Raw genomic sequence first — 16835 nt, forward strand, 5'->3', positions numbered from 1 at the left:
CTAAAGTTATTCAGTTTGAACCGTTTTCCTATTCTGAGAAACATTGGCCTTGACCTTGATCCTAGGAGCCCCAAACGCAATCCAATGATAGGTCTCCTTTATCAGTTCCTATATACAAAGTTTGGTCAATATACGTCAACATTAACTAGTTATTCAGTTTCATAGGTTCATACATTCCATGACCAATGTGAAAAGTATTTGCATGCCAGCGCTGATGACACCAAGGCTAAGACAATGACACATTTTCTTTCCATCTAGAAACAGACGAGTAAAAAAACTACTGAAAATACCACTATAAACTAATTGGAAATGATCCATGTTACTACTTGTTAAATACATGTAGTTTCTATATGTATCTCTTGTATGAAAGTTTGCCAGAATTCAGTGTCTAAAATACTTTTATTAAATGACTAAGTATCTTCAATAGGGGAGAGTGTTTCATAGTGTGTTTTTGTGTAAAAGCCGTTTACCTGCGTCAAAGATTTGATTATTGCTAATCATTAATAAAGGACCAACAGGAGCAAAACATCATAAAAACCAAACAGAGTCTAAATTTAATGCAGCACAAAATAAAACAATGTACACAAGGAAAGTCAAGGATGATTTTAACAAAAAGTAATATTTAAGTGATTTTTGTCATTTTTCTTACTACTTACAAAGTGATTCTTAACAAATCATGGGATAAACAGTTCCACTGAGCTCAAAATCAAATACACAGCTTTCTTTCCAAGATGATTTCAGCTAACAAGAACATAAATAACTATTTTAGAGTAATAAACAAGTGTAGACCATGAACATGAATCACTGATATTGCCACATTACAAAACCGTCATCAACCACTCACACCTACATTCTCAAATGTCATCATAGTTAGTGAACATTACCACTCTGATTTAATAACACAGCTTGGAAATGATTGCTTTTCTTGTTAAAAAAAAATATGCAGAAGAATCAACATAAGTGTTCATATATTACATGGTTCAAAAAAGAAACCTCAATCATCTGATAATTCAACAATTGACAAAATTACCACTTTTAACAACTGCTATTGTGAAGGTTAGCACTTACATTACAAAATATACAGGACTGATCACCTAGCACTAATTAACATTTTATATTTAACTTGTTGAATGGTGTTGTTTCATACGATCAGATTTGTCTTATTCTCCTTTTCCAGGCATCACATGGCATATTTCTTTGACCATTCCTTTGCAAGATCATTGTATTTGTTTTTGTCTGTCTTGAAGATGCGGGCAATCTCAGGGACGAGGGGATCGTCGGGGTTTGGGTCACACAGCAGTGAGCAGATCGACAGTAGCACTGAAACATAGCCATACAGATCTTCCCTTTAAAAAAATGCATTACTATAAATGCAAGTATATGAAATAAAGAGCTTTGCAATGCTTGTCTGTTTTTCTTAGCTCATCTAGCAGAATTTCTCTAGGAATTATGACATATTCAACAGTTTAATTGTTTATACATTGATTTAAGCAGATCAAACTTTTAATGTGAATATCTGGAACAGTTTTCCTGTTTTTGCAATAGTTTTTGCAGTATAAAACACCAAGGCTTAGGGCAATATCTCAACATTTTTTTCAAAAAAACAAACATACAAGCATAAACATTCATCTTACGGTTGCAAACAAAACATATAATTGTATGAAAAATGATATTATGACAAAGAATACAAATAATAAATAAATAAAAGCATAAGCTTTTCAATTGCTGCCAGCAATATGCTATCAAAATGCTTTAACTTTTTACAGATTTCTTGTGGCTTTTTAATAATACAAATAGTTTATAGTAGGAATGGCGATGAGTACTCCAAACTCAGTCATCCTAGTTCTAAAACACTTTTTTACCAGTGGTCGAAATTAACACAAGCCCACAAGCCCTACACTGGTATAATGTATTCCGGGCTTGCTCAAATTCTGAATTTGATATAGCAGGGCTTGTTCAAAAATTTGATGCCAAGCAATAGTATAAGAATTTGGGCTTGTCTATCCAAAAGTCTATTTTTGATGACAGTTTTACAACTTGAGTACTCGGATAAAAACAAATAAACAGTTTCATTTTAAAATTCACTTTAGGCATAATATACAGACAATATACCGACGATGTAACAGTACTGGCGTGTTGCCAACAAGTCACCTTGTAACACTCTAATACCCACTACATACATTATTAACCTTATCAAATTTAATGAGTTGTTGTGCGATCATACAAACTGTGAACTAAGGGGCACAATCTTGCACTGATTTCATTGAGCAAACTTTTGATCACCCGCTCTTTTATTTCCCAATTGGTGACTTATATAAATATATTTAATATGGTTGACTCCAAGTGAGTTACTTCTGTGCTAGAAACAGATGGTTTTCTTGGTTATTTTTTTTGTCTCGATGAAACCATTACTTATGAGCTAAAAACCGGACCGGTAGATTTCTTCTTAAATATATGGTATATATGGTAAGAATGTAACCGTTACTTTTGTACTAGAAACAAATACTTTACAGACTGTTTGTAAAATCTGTGCAGTTAGCAGGAAACATTTTCTCACAAAACATGAAACCTTTCCATGTGTTTTTTTTTTTTATTTTAGCAAAATGCAACTTTACTAGAAGCACATTTTTCGTCGTACTGACTCGATGTTACTTCTGTACAAGAAACAGGGGTTTATGTTACATATAACTTTTATGTATTGACATTTTTTTTTTTATTTGAAAAGATATATACACATTGATTTCAACCCTAATAGATTAGTTTCTCAATTGTATAGTAAGCCACAGTTAGTGTATTATGAACAACTAAATGAAGTGTTAATTGTGTTGAATGCATGAAAATTACAATGGCACATGACTAAATAACTTTAAACAGTGTACAAAATAATAATAATGAGAGTCACAATATCCAGGCGAGATGCAGTCAGACTGGATTTTTCCCCAGCAGCATTGTTTACTAACTAATCATCTATAAAACTGTGACTAATGTTATCCAGTTTTTTATCATGCATGGTGAAGATACATTCTGGACAAGGTACAGACCTAGGTCTTGTTTGGGACACGCCATATCATCATGGTGACATTTCAAGACAATTTTTTGGAAATCCTATCAGACATGATCAAGGTACAGCCCGGACAAAGATAATTTTAACCTTGACCTTTCTCTAACCTTGACCTTTGATGTACAGACAAGGGTCTTGTGTTCAACATGGCATCACATCATTGTGAACCATCAGGGCAAGATTTTTGAAAATCATATAGCCCATGGTCAAGATACAGAAGGACAAGGTTCATTTCCACTTTTGACCTCTAACCTTGACCTTAGATGTACAGACATGTGGGTCTAGTGTACAACATGACCCACATCATAATGAACCATGTTGGCAAGATTTTTTCAAAATCATATATTGCATGGTCAAGGTAGAGGCAGGACAAGGATCATTTCAACATTTGACATTTCACCTTGCCCTTTGAGGTACAGACTAAGGTCTCGTGTGAGACAAGTCACCTCATCATGGTGAACCTTTATGGCAAGTTTTGTGAAAATACTATAATGCATGGTCGACAGCCCGGACATATTTCATACCAAGAACCGCCATTGTGAAAACTACATCTCACTCACCACAAGCAGGTTTGATAAAAATTGTTATATTCCCGAGCATTATAATCTTAAGCCAATGTACAAAATAAGTGTCTTCAGTTGCCAGTCAAAAGTAAGGTCTTTAATTTCTTTATCACAGGTAATTCTTGAACATGTTTAAACATGTAAGTAACAAGAACTCCCAAAAATGTCTCATTTTCAGATACTAACTTAATGTTGAAATGATCATTGGTTTAACAAAAATTGCATAACATTAATAAACAATACAAACAGACTGACAGCTACATAAGGTTATTGACATGATTCATGTACATTCTTTCCTCAAATCAGTACTGGGATAGATATTTAACAACTTACAAGATGCACATGTGATAAACCTGTTTATAAAAATTCATTGTGAAAATATCAGTTTACATAAACATTATCTTTCATTTAACTACTTCCTGTTTAAAAAAGCATTCACAGTCACCAATTTCATAGAAGTCCTATGCTGGGAAAGAGATTCCTTGTCAAATAAACATCCCCCTGTGCAATATTTCTTTTATTATTCTTTTCACTTATTATCCTTACATATGCACCTACCTTTTGATATCGTTAAAGCAGGGGACCACTGTGACCGGAGGATGTCTAAGCAAATACTTCCATTGCTGTTTATATTTGGATGATATATTCTTGTTGTGAAGGCAACCTGTAAACAATTTACATGTATTGAATGTTTGAATTTGTTTATCAGCTTAAAATGCATCTTGCAATTCTGCTGTATAAATATCATACAAGTTATTGAAAGCAGTCAAGATTTCATAAGTAAAATAATCACAATTAATGACTGATCTTCAGATTCAACCATGTGTGTGTGTTGAATCTTGTGGAACAACCATGTTGAAACTTGTGGTGCCAATGTTAGTTTCCACAGAGGTCTGGATTTTGGTTTGATTCCTGGCTGGTACGGATCTCCATTCTCACATTGAGTACAAATAACCAAGTACCGGTATAAGTAAAATTTTGAATATCTTAAATGCTGTTTTCAGTTATGGTCAAGTTTTGCATGACACTGACAAAACGATGGCTATCAAAATACCCCTCTATTGGCTATTAATTATCCATTTAAAAATTTTTATAAGGTAATAATTCAGTCAACTTTAAATTCACATAAACTGTTCTTACCTTTGGTGGTTTAAATGGGTAATCTGTAGGAAAATGTATAGTTAGGAAAAACACACCACCCTGATAAGGACTGTCCGGCTGCAATGAAAAAAAAACACCGATAAAATATCCAAGTCCTGGTCAATAAAGTGAGCTAATTATAATATACCTTGATCCTTGAAAATTAGCCGCTATGCACAGCAGGATTACATACTACATTTTTGTCCTTTGTAGAGTAACAGTTTAACATTACCATTGTCATTATCTAACATGTGCCCCAAACTGTCACAAATATGCCCATCCTAATTTTAGGACACCAAGTTTGGTGATAAGTAATTGTACGTTCAACCAAATTAAGAGAGGCTGAGCGGACACAGTTAAGACAGATTTTTAGGCTATAACTCTAAAGTGACTAGCGTGACATGGCTAGTTATCATACCTTACAAAGATATTATGCCCATACACATTCTGACAAAATCTGGTGATGATTGGACAAAGGATTCTAAAACTAATTATCAGACAAGACCGACTTTAGTCAATTTCTATAATTAAAAGGCAGTATCTCAGAGTGACAGGAACATTACAGCTGATTATTGAATATGACCTCGAGTTATGCCTGTACACATTCTGACTAAGTTTGGTGATGATTGGACAAAGGCTTTAAAAGAATATGATTGGACAAGACAGGTTTAAGGTAATTTCTATAATCAAAAGGCAATACCACCTAAATTACTACAGCAATATAACTGGTTATCAAACTTTTCAGAGATATTAATAATTATGCTAATACACATAATGACCAAATTTAATAGTGATTGAACAAAGGTTATGGACAAGAACAATACTTAAAAGTTAAAGGATGATAGCTCTCGAGAGGCTAAAGGGATATCAAACTTGTCCAAGATACTACTGTGAAATCATTTATATTTGTGGGCTTGAAATTTTGTGTTTTTTTCAAAAAGGACTATTACGTGGATATTTAAATTCTTGGATTTTTAAAATAAATAATATTTGAAACATTTATCACACAGACAAGCTTTTTGCATTCAAGGTCCCTGTCACCTTGACCTTTGACCTGATGACCCCTACAATCAAAAGGGGACATCTACTGGTCAGGCCAAACCCCCAAGTCAAGTTTGGGGCTATGGGTGCAGGCATTGTCGGGTTACCACTCAAACAACCTTCTCGCATATAAGGTCACTGTGACCTTGACGTTTGACCCAATGACTGCTAAAATCAATAGGGGTCATCAACTGGTCAAAGCCTTCATGTCAAGTTTGATGATCAAAGGTCCAGGAATTGTTGAGATATCACTAGGAGGAGCTTTGTTAACCTTTTCGTGTTAAAGGTCATTGTGACCTTGACCTTTTGCCCAATGGCCCTACAATCAATAAAGGTCATCTTCTGGTCATCCCCAACCTTCATGTCAAGCTTGATTTAGCATAGGTCAAGGGATTGTCGAGTTTGCTTTTAAGGTCACTATGACCTTGAACTTTGACCTGATGACCCCCTAAAATCAATAAGGTCATCTACTAGTCAGGCCCAACCTCCAAGACAAGTTTGAGGGCTATGTGTTCAGGCATTATAGAGTTATCACTCAGACAACCTTTCAGCATTCAAGGTCACTAAGATCTTTACCTTTCACCCGATGACACCTTAAATCAATAGGGGTCATCTACTGGTCAAAGCCTTCATGTCAAGTTTGATGATCAAAGGTCCAGGAATTGTTGAGATATCACTCGGAGGAGCTTTGTTAACCTTTTCTTGTTAAAGGTCACTGTGACCTTGACCTTTTGCCCAATGGCCCTACAATCAATAAAGGTCATCTTCTGGTCATCCTCAACCTTCATGTCAAGCTTGATTTAGCATAGGTCAAGGGATTGTCAAGTTTGCTTTTAAGGTCACTGTGATCTTGAACTTTGACCTGATGACCCCCTAAAATCAATAAGGTCATCTACTAGTCAGGCCCAACCTCCAAGACAAGTTTGAGGGCTATGTGTTCAGGCATTATAGAGTTATCACTCAGACAACCTTTCAGCATTCAAGGTCACTTAGATCTTTACCTTTCACCCGATGACACCTAAAATCAATAGGGGTCATTTACTGGTTAGACCAAGCCTCCATGTCAAGTTTGATTACCATAGGTCTAGGCATTGATGAGTTATCACTCGGACAAACTTTGACAATCTTATACCATTGAAGGTCACTGTGACCTTGGCATTTGACCCGATGATCCCTAAAATCAATAGGGGTCATCTACAGGTCAGGCCCAGCCTTCATGTCAAGTTTGATGACCATACATCCAAGAATTGTCGAGTTATCACTCGGACAAGCTTTGGTCTACTGACTTACCTATCGACCGACATGTGCAAAGCAAGAAACCCCCTCTTCTTTGAAGCGGGGCATAATTAATGTCCCATAATTATTTATGATTTAACTCCATGACATACACATTCTGACCAAATTTGGTGATGATTAGACAAATATCTCTTAATATATTAAGCGGAAAACATTCTGGACTGTCTGCCCACCTATCCGCCAAAGGTAAATCTATATGTCCCATTTTTTTCCAATCTATTTTTATAAAAGGTCGTATGAAAATGAGGTCATTAAAAATAATTTGCTATTTAACACTCACCGGACCCATTATTGTTGCTTGCCAGTGAAATACTGAAAAGAAAAGTTAAGGCAATTTAAGACTATGCATTCATTTAACAACTAGGCATAAAATATGATTGTTAAGGGTAGCATTCTAAAAATAATTAGGTTGGGTAGGTAGGGATTTTTTCCCCCAAATATATATATATACACAGTCCAACTCGCTTTGTTGACGTCGGATATCTCGACTTTCCAGTTGTGTCTACTTTTTTCCCAGGTGCCGAATTTATTCCTTTTTATTCTATATGAAATAAATCTGCTTGTGTCGATTTTTATATCTCGATTTTTTCGCTATGTCGACCTCCTATTTCAGTCCCTGTGGTCAAATTTCACATATTTTCCTTATTTCTTATGTCAAACTGTAGATCGAGTTGTAAGTGCGAAAGTATTCATGGCGGTTTTCGGCTTGTCGCTAAATTACTGTGCGTGTCAAAATAAACTGTCATAATTGGAGGTTAATTGGTCAGTGTGGATAATTAAAATTGTTTGTTAATGTTTTTGATTAAAGAAACATTTATTGCTCAAGCTTTTTGTTGAAACGCATAAGGACGCCGATGACATAATCGAAAAATTCGACAACATTGAAAGTTACGTGACATATATTTCACTGTAAACTGACCGTTTTCTTGCGGTGTATGTAATTGTGGTTTTATATCTTTTTTGTGTAATCCATAGACGTTAATTAAATAAATTTGATACAAATAAAAAAAAAAATCACTCTATTTTTCAATAATATGTTTGCTGTTTTCACGACTGTAAGAAGAAAGTTCAATTGTAGAAGTCAGATGTCCGACATAAATCAATCTCGAACATGAGATTGGTGAAATATTTTTGAAATTCGGATGGGTCGAATGTTCATTATCGACTTTTTTCCCTCGGTCCCAACAAATACTTTGTCATGATTACTTACAATATTTCTTGCAAATTTCACTCATATATTGCTTTTAAAATGGAGCTTTAATCTTTTAAAAACTAATGAGTGTTAAAAAAAAATGTATTCATGGCGGGAATTTTTTATACTAGGGGTCTGTGAGTTTATTAGGTAGGGTCAGGTTAACTGAAACAAAAATATTTTTCTTTAGGCCCTATAATTCTACCTTAGACAACTAGAAACAATGGGGCAATGCCACATTATAGCCCCATCTATCTTTTGACAATAGCATTTTTTAATAGAATGTATGGTTAGTGGGAAGTAACATAATAATGCTTTTTTCTTCTATTTATTGCATTGTTTGGAGTAGAACTAGAGGTGTGTTTTTTCAACCAATCAGACCAGATTTTATGAAAATAGGAGAAAAAAAGATGAATTTTGAAGAGAAATTATATTCCATACCTTAATGCAGATTTAATCTTGTTTCCTGGTCTATATTTGCTTATATTTTAATGTGTCCTAAGATATTGTACAGAAAAGAAACTGTGTACATGATTTTATTAAAACAATTGAATTTTTTATCACAATGGATTTGCAGATGTCCATGGACATTTTCTTTTATAATAGAAGATCATCAAGCTATCACAAGAAAGAGGTCATCCTTTAATCTAATTTGTCACATAATGACTATTGAAAATTAGAGATAAATAAAACAACATATTTTATGCCATGCAGTCTTGAAGGGTAAAGACAATATGAGTTTGAAGAGCAATATTGTGACATCTTTGTTAAAAGATCATTTTTAAAGGAAACATTACACTTCAAAATTTATGGTGAGTGGCATACCTTTACTCTTGACTGTATATAATAAAAGAGCAAAAGACACTTTCAAGCTAAAACAAAAGAGCAACATCATTAAAAAAATTATGACTCATTATTTTACCTTATACAGTCAAATCCCATCATGCCCAACTCTGTTATCCCCATATTCTGGTTATTTCGAAGTTTTTAAGAATGTGTTGGGATAAGCTATACACTTTCTGTATTTCATTATATAGAATGTTCGTTGCCTCAAAGTATTTCCCGAGGTCACTACAACTTCGACATAGTGAGGTTTTGACTGTATCATTATTATGAGGGCTCATTTGAATAATTGGGGAATGCAATATAAATATGTTTAATCTTGACACATATTCAGGTTATTTGGTAAACATACCTTTCATTGAGTAATAAGAACAATTATCCCATCAAAAACTTGCATATTTACAAACAAAAGAAGAATTTTTTCATCAAATTCACTCAAGATTACATTTAAGATAAAGAAAAGTATTCTCGGGTGCTATTATGTAGTTGGGAATGAATAAGGCTGCTGATGTTCACCTTTTTGGTGTAGCTTGGAAGTGTTATAGGCTCTTTTTACATACAGCTTCCAAAAGAGCTGGAGCCACTGTTACTCATCGATCCTTTAAAATTAGAGTTAACTTACAATCATCTCCAACTGGACCTGCAGAGCACTGTGCTGGGGGATCTCTTCCAAGATCCTGTAGCTCCTGAAATAAAAATTACCAATGTATAAAATTAGTCATTATTATCACATGTATGTATAAATTTATATACCTATGCACTGGAAAAAAGACAGCAGAAACAATCAAGTGACTCTTATAAATCACAATGGATGTGGAAACATAAAAATATGTACAAATATATGGGGTACCCAATGCTGCAGATCATAATTGAAGCAATTTGGTATTTAACTCATAAATTCCCCAAATCTTTAATTGGGGGAAAATGTTGATGACAACTTTATAATCTGTATAGGAATAACTCTTCTTTTGATTTTTTTTATATACAGATATAAGCATGACAAAAGATGAAAATATTACTACTAGACCTATCATCCTTATGATGACAATATAAGGCATGCGGATTGCCAAATGAACTTGCTAATTTGCGCAACAGTAGTGAAACTGCAGCATGTGAGAATGAGCAAGTAAATGTGATAACTAGGACTATTATTATTTATTATTAAAAAACATGTTAAGCGTTTGTTAAGCATTTTTCTTTTCAAATATGAATGAGCTTAAACATATTTTTATGTTTTCTAAACCAGCCCAATTTTTATTCATCAATAAAAAAACCTAATACTTTAACATCTGCAGAAAACAAATTGAGAACAAAAAATGGCAGTTGCAATGACATTTGCGTAAATCTGTCAAACTTTACCAGTAAGTTTCTTCATTCATAGATGGCAGATTATGGTACACTAAATTGATAATCATCAGACATCACGAAAACCACAGTCAGACAGTTCTGCCCGGTAAATTTGAACTCAGACTAAATTTGTGATGGGGTTGGTCTGTTTGACTGACAGTTTTCACTTCCAGATGTAAAAAGTAATGAAGATTAAATCTTTATCAATTATCAAACACTGCGTAAAAGTAAGAAAAAATATTTTGTTTATCAAAAAATCACATTATTTTCAATGATATTGTCAAATAACCAAATGATATTGTCAAATGTCATTTCCAGTTCTATTGATGTCGGAATGCATACGGCACTAATTCCAACAGACTGACTTGCCAGACCTATTTCAGTAAGAGAAAATGGCTATTTCAGTAAGAGAAAATGGCTAAATAAATGTCTCAAAACTGTTCATCTGTTTCAATTTGGTCGAAAGTTAAAAGAAATTCAGTAAAAAAAAATAAAAAATGTAATACACATTTACCAGGGGACATCCTTGAGGGTGATAACGTCTGTGTTAATTGACTTCGCTGTTTTTATATTTTCAAAGAGATGTCAACTTTGCCATTTTTTCTAATGTAAACAATTGTCACACTTTTGCTACTAAGAGTCATTATCATTAAATTACTATTAAAATTGACATTGTTAATCTGCAAAAGCCATAAAATTCTGTCTTAATTAACCTAGTTGTGCCCCAATTTTATAGGATATCATCAGTGACAACCTTGATTAATTGCAGAGACTGACCGCTGTGTGCCCCACTTACATCATTTAAAGAAAATATTATAAAAAAATTGTTGTCAATAGGGTCAACTTTAAAAGCCTTGATTTTAATTTATCTGCTTGTGGAAGATTGTCAGTTGAATGTTGATCAACTGTAGAAACATTATGCAAATAAATCACAAAACTGGTAAACTGATTGAGATTTTAAGAAGCCCTCTTCCAAACAATAATCATATCCTTTTGAACAAGTTATTCTATTTTAAAACCAGTACCAGTACAGTCCGAAAAATACATATATGGCTATAAAATCAACCAATCAGTATTTTCATTACGATTAAGTGTGATTGTCAAAAATGGCTCCTTTAAATTTTTTAAACAATATTTGTCTGACCGGCAAATTTCGTTTTAAACTGACAAAATATTTTGAGGCGGTAAGTCCGAATGACTGACACTTTTTCTGAACTTTCGCGATGTTGGAATCATAATTCTTTATATCTTATTTACATTAGAGCTGGACATAAGGCTTGTTGTTCAAAATCTAAATTATGATCACTGTATCCCAGCAAGTTTGAAGCCATCTCAGCTTCCTAATTTGGCTTCTGGGCTTCCTAAGCTCCCCAACATATACATTCTTGCTCAGTTTAATTTTCAGAAATCAAAGCACCTATCATGCATTCCCTATTTATTACTTGTTGTTCACTCATAATAATGGTTTTAATATATTCAAACTTACCACGCCCAGGGATAGTTTAACATAAACATACACTACAGTCTCATTAGCTTTCCATTTTCAATGCGAGGTAGATCAAGAGTCTGTATGTGACTTTAGGGTTTTTCTGCTTTTTGGGGAATATGACCTTTAAACATGAGATTGGGAATCTTCTCGTCAATTTTGGCAAATTTGAGAATTTCTTTGTAAGTAATTATAAGGATATAATATATATAATACTACAATGAATAACATAACGGCTGAAAAATCTAGAGGTTTAAACCTTATTTTAAAAACATTACATATGCAAATAAATGTTATAAAAATAAATAATGCTAAAATTGTTTGTTAATAAAAAAGATACATAGAGTGGTAAGACCTCATTAGACGACTAAGGTATCAGTACCCAGATATTATACAACTACAGTAGTGGGACCAGGATATGACTCCATTGTATGTCTGTGTGAATAGACGCATGCATGTAAGGGAAATAACTGTTTTGTTTATATTTTTATTGTAGTTGTTCTCTTCTTTCCTTTGAAAATTTTGATTGAGATTTTTTATTGGAAAATTTAAAAAAGAGATTCTTTTTGACATTGGGAACATGACCGAATACCAGCTATAAAATTCGCCGAAAACAAACCTGGGCTTGGGTTGTGTTTGTATTACACTTTTGTTTACATCCAATAACAAAAATTTGGGATAACTATCAAAGGGCGTGTTTGTTGATACCAAACCAGATTCAGTTTTGGTGTCAATGGTTTCAAACTCGGTTTTGATAGTTTGGCTTGAAGTAACAAATGCATGGTTTTGTGTACAGTTTAAACAACATGGCGGAGCTACTGCATGTAGCCATTATTTCCAATTGTAAATATAACCTTTATCATTTAGCTCATTTGCCCATTGTAAGGCATTGTTATCAAAAGGATTGAGTTTCAACAAACGTGGTTGATCACTTTCCCCCCATGTTGGTTTTAAAGTAAACTAGTTTTCGGATGGAACGAACCAATGAAACTGCAACAAATGCAAATGTGAAAAAAATAATAACGAAACTAGTTTATAACCAACAAAAATGCCCTAAGAAGAAATTTCCAGTGTTTTTCTTGGAACTGTCAAATGAGACCATTGAAAACACAAAAAGCAGGATATTATAGATTGTGTTGTCATGGTCTTACAAATTTTGTCAATTTGCTTTACAGTAATGAGTAACATACATTTGGATACAGCACAACATTAATTAACATTCTTTGTTATAATATGTCTTAGTGATAATTATGTATATTATTTCATAATTCATTCCTGAATCATGCCACAATGACAAATGTTGCTGTGTTGGAAATAAAATCAAGTGAAGCGCTCAGCTACGACTCGGTACATAAGTTTAATAAGAGATTTTAATCATCAAAGTAATATTTTGCATGTGCTGTGATAGCGCATTGCGTTAAACAACTTACTCAACTAAGTCAAAACACTCGATTTCTTTTCATTCTGGAATAAAAACTAAAACAAAATGGCGGTCGTAGCGAGGTGGACCAACTTTCGTTAAAAATTTCAGTAAATACATGCAGACAAATGGTTTTAAACGAACACAGTAGCGTTACGGAATACCTACTTTGTTGATTCGCTTCAGGGCCATTGTTTTTTGATAACAGAAATGTATATTTTTTTGGTTCAATTGAACCTCTTCCTTTCTCTTTCAAGCTTTAAGTAAACCCGGATATAATATAAGCGCATGCGTACGAGCACACCCATGTCATTGGTAACAATGAGTCGACACTGTAAGGAAATATGTACACGTTAAAAATCGGGAAAAAGCGGACGCATTATAAACTATATACATATAGGTCCGTAATGCGTCCGCTATTTTCAGATTTTCAACGTGGTCGGATTAATTGTCCCCATTCACGATTCATTATTGAACAAAATAATAGTACTTTGTTAACGCACGTATGTATCCAAAGCATTCTAATGATGTTGTGCTTTAGTATAGATATCATCACTAATACTTTGTTAATCAGCCTGTGTTATAACTTTATGAGATATTTGGTTTGTTACTATGACATATATATGCACGAATAAATCTATCTATCTATCTATCTGTCTGTCTGTCTGTCTGTCTGTCTGTCTGTCCGGTGGAGGGCATTTGATCCGGCCATTCGATCTGGGAGTAAGATTTGTTCCCAGATGCACTCAACAAAATAAAATGCCAGCCTACCGATTATTTGCTCATATGGACTTAGTGGCGGATCCAGGACTTTCTAAACTATTTTATTTTGAATGCATTATTTTAATCATATTATGACATGGAATTCACATTTGTCGTCGCTGTCAATGATGTTTGGCAGATCAATTGAATTAAAAAGATAGCATTACGTTTTAAAAGATAAACCTTTCCAAAAATATCATGCCGATTTGGGCAATCGAAACGGGGTCGACGAAATTGAAAGCAAAGTCGTTAACCACTCGGCCAATTGAGACATACATTTATGACGTAGAATAAATACTGTATAAATCTACAGTAACTTAAGTATATTGATTGCACTTAACGATATTGTACTTCTGATGTCAATGTCATTTATGATAACTGAAGTAAAAACAACTTGACAACAAATTCCAAAAAGGGTTTCAAATAAATTATTCTGTATTAATTAGTTTGCAATTAATCACACCAGCTCCATATACTTGAGACTTTGCCAAACATTTGGGTATATACCATTGCTTGTTTTACTTTCGTTTCCAGTCTTCCCCAATTCCACTGATTGTCACTAAACTATATTAATGCCAATACAGGTGGTGTATAACCTTTAAAGGACATTAACAGTAATTTATTTTCAAGTAAAATGCTTCATACATGATACATGGCCACAGATCAATCATTTATAAGAATTTAAAGTATTGATGTATACATATAAATTAAATCATTTAATTGCCAAAAAGACTTAAATGAATATTGTTTGTTGATTAAAATTACAATTAGAAATTGTTTAGAAAAGTCAATATAGGTAGGTGGTACGTAATGGTCTGGTGTATCTTACCAGAATATCTTGTGCGGTTCTCGTCTGGATTATTATGATGGGAAATGATAACATATTATTTAAATATGCTCTTTAAATGCAATATTGCATTAGTTTCGACCTTGACCTTGACCTTTGCTGACCTTGAAGCTTAGCATATGTACATAACTTACTTCAAACATTTAAGTCAATATAAGTTTATGTTAAATAGTTATGATAAATACTGTAAGACTAGCCATGGGCTAAGAAAACGGCGGCCATCTTGGCTGTTGTCGTGGTTACCATGGTAACCTTGGGGTAGCCAGCTGTCCACCCTCGCAAAAAATGAACTTCAAACATCCCCCGACACAAATATACCAAGAAACGCTCTGGACAAAAAATGCACACAAATACCTCTAGGGACTAGACTAACGTTAATAAACGCCGAATTGGAAAGTTTCAAGGCGGCAACGTTTTGAATTTAAACTCTGTAACCCCCCCGGTAGATCCGCCACTGGGACTAAACACGAAAGACATGTTACATGCATGTGATTTACATATCATGAATCTTCATCCACAAACAACATTATATTAAGCCAATATAGGTTGATGCCACATATTTTTTTTAATCTTAATCTTACTGGAATGATCAAATAAAAACAAAATCATATGATTTGTGTAAAGATAAAATATTTATAATCGGTATTTTGGCGCTTTATATCTCTGGTATTTGTGGACACGTAGCTATGTATTGAGATAAAACAACAACATCAACAATATAATATGAAGGCAAATGGTATCATGCCGATTGTCGAAATATAAACCGGCAGTTCTATTAATGACCGTCTTGGTGCAAGCTCCAGTAATGCTGGTGTCTAGAAATGCCTTCTTGTGAAAATAATCATCTGGGTCGGCTCATACCGTGACGTACTCATACTTTCCCAAGACGGACTGGGATCACCAGTGTCCCTCTACTGACCGCAAACACCCCTCATGCTACAAACTTATCATCAAAACACTTATATAACGACTGCATTACTTTACTCAATCAGTCGCTGTACCAACTCGTGAATCTAATAATTTAAATATTTTCCTTACAACGAATTCAACTCTCGTCCAACGAGTCAGTATTCTTCCAGTATTCTTCCTGGCATAAGTGATTGTGCTATTGTCTAAATTCACGTCAACACTTCTGTAAGAACTATTTCTCAAAATCCACGGACTCTATCTCTCTATAAAACACTAAATTGGGATGAGATGAAGCAGGAACTGGAAGCTAACCAACAGGAATTGCTTCAAAGTGGTAACTACTCTACTCTCAATGTTGAATAACTATGGGATAATTTTCATTCCATTCTCACTTCTCTTTCAGACAAATTTATCCCTTCCAAACTTTCTATCTAGAACCAGATATAATCAAACACTCAAAAGATTTGCTAGAAAGAGAGACAGAGCTTACCGAAAACATCGTAAATCAGGGAAACCGAAAGGTAGAATGAGGTTCCTCGATCTAAAACATCTACTTAGGCAATTCACCAAATTATCCTATCAATGTTGTCTTGAAGACATTCTCAATATTGCTTCCAATGATTAAAACTCCAAACGTAACTCGAAAAAAAACAACAATTTACGCTTCTCAAGTATTTAAAAAAAGATTCAGCCTCAGTTGCCTCCATTACGCAATCAAAACTCTGTTCTCCATGACAATTCAGCGAAAGCAACTATCTTGAATTCCAGTCAGTTTTTTAGCCCAAAGCATCCCAATAGTCTCAGGTACCTTTGTTACATGAAACTCATAGACATCACAGGCAAACCGAGGCTGCAATGCCAGAAACAACAGTCACAACCAAGGGGATTGTGAAACTTTTCTCATACTTAAATCCACACAAAGCTTCAA

At 34.0% G+C, this 16835-nt stretch overlaps 1 protein-coding gene across 1 annotated transcript; it reads right to left on the reverse strand.

Moving 5' to 3' along the window:
* Window positions 1-542: 542 nt before the first annotated feature.
* On the reverse strand, window positions 543-13692 carry LOC128206807 (ubiquitin-conjugating enzyme E2-17 kDa). Its single transcript, XM_052909493.1, has 6 exons — window positions 13558-13692; window positions 9759-9822; window positions 7382-7413; window positions 4765-4842; window positions 4183-4288; window positions 543-1320 (listed from the first exon to the last, which is right to left on the reverse strand). Exons 1-6 carry the CDS (start codon window positions 13579-13581, stop codon window positions 1181-1183), a joined length of 444 nt encoding a protein of 147 aa, XP_052765453.1. The 5' UTR covers window positions 13582-13692; the 3' UTR covers window positions 543-1180.
* Between the last annotated feature and the right edge of the window lie 3143 nt (window positions 13693-16835).

This window comes from Mya arenaria, chromosome 2 (genome assembly GCF_026914265.1).
Source record: "Mya arenaria isolate MELC-2E11 chromosome 2, ASM2691426v1".
In the NCBI taxonomy this organism is placed as follows: Eukaryota; Metazoa; Mollusca; class Bivalvia; order Myida; family Myidae; genus Mya; species Mya arenaria.

Excerpts from the sequence above, each read along its gene's own strand:
- LOC128206807 (XM_052909493.1), bottom strand. The coding sequence starts at position 13,581 with ATGGCCCTGAAGCGAATCAACAAA. Across the intron at positions 7,414-9,758 it reads AGGTCCAGTTGGAGATGATT|TATTTCACTGGCAAGCAACA; the intron begins GTAAGTTAACTC and ends TTTTCTTTTCAG. Across the intron at positions 4,289-4,764 it reads ACCCATTTAAACCACCAAAG|GTTGCCTTCACAACAAGAAT; the intron begins GTAAGAACAGTT and ends AATTGTTTACAG.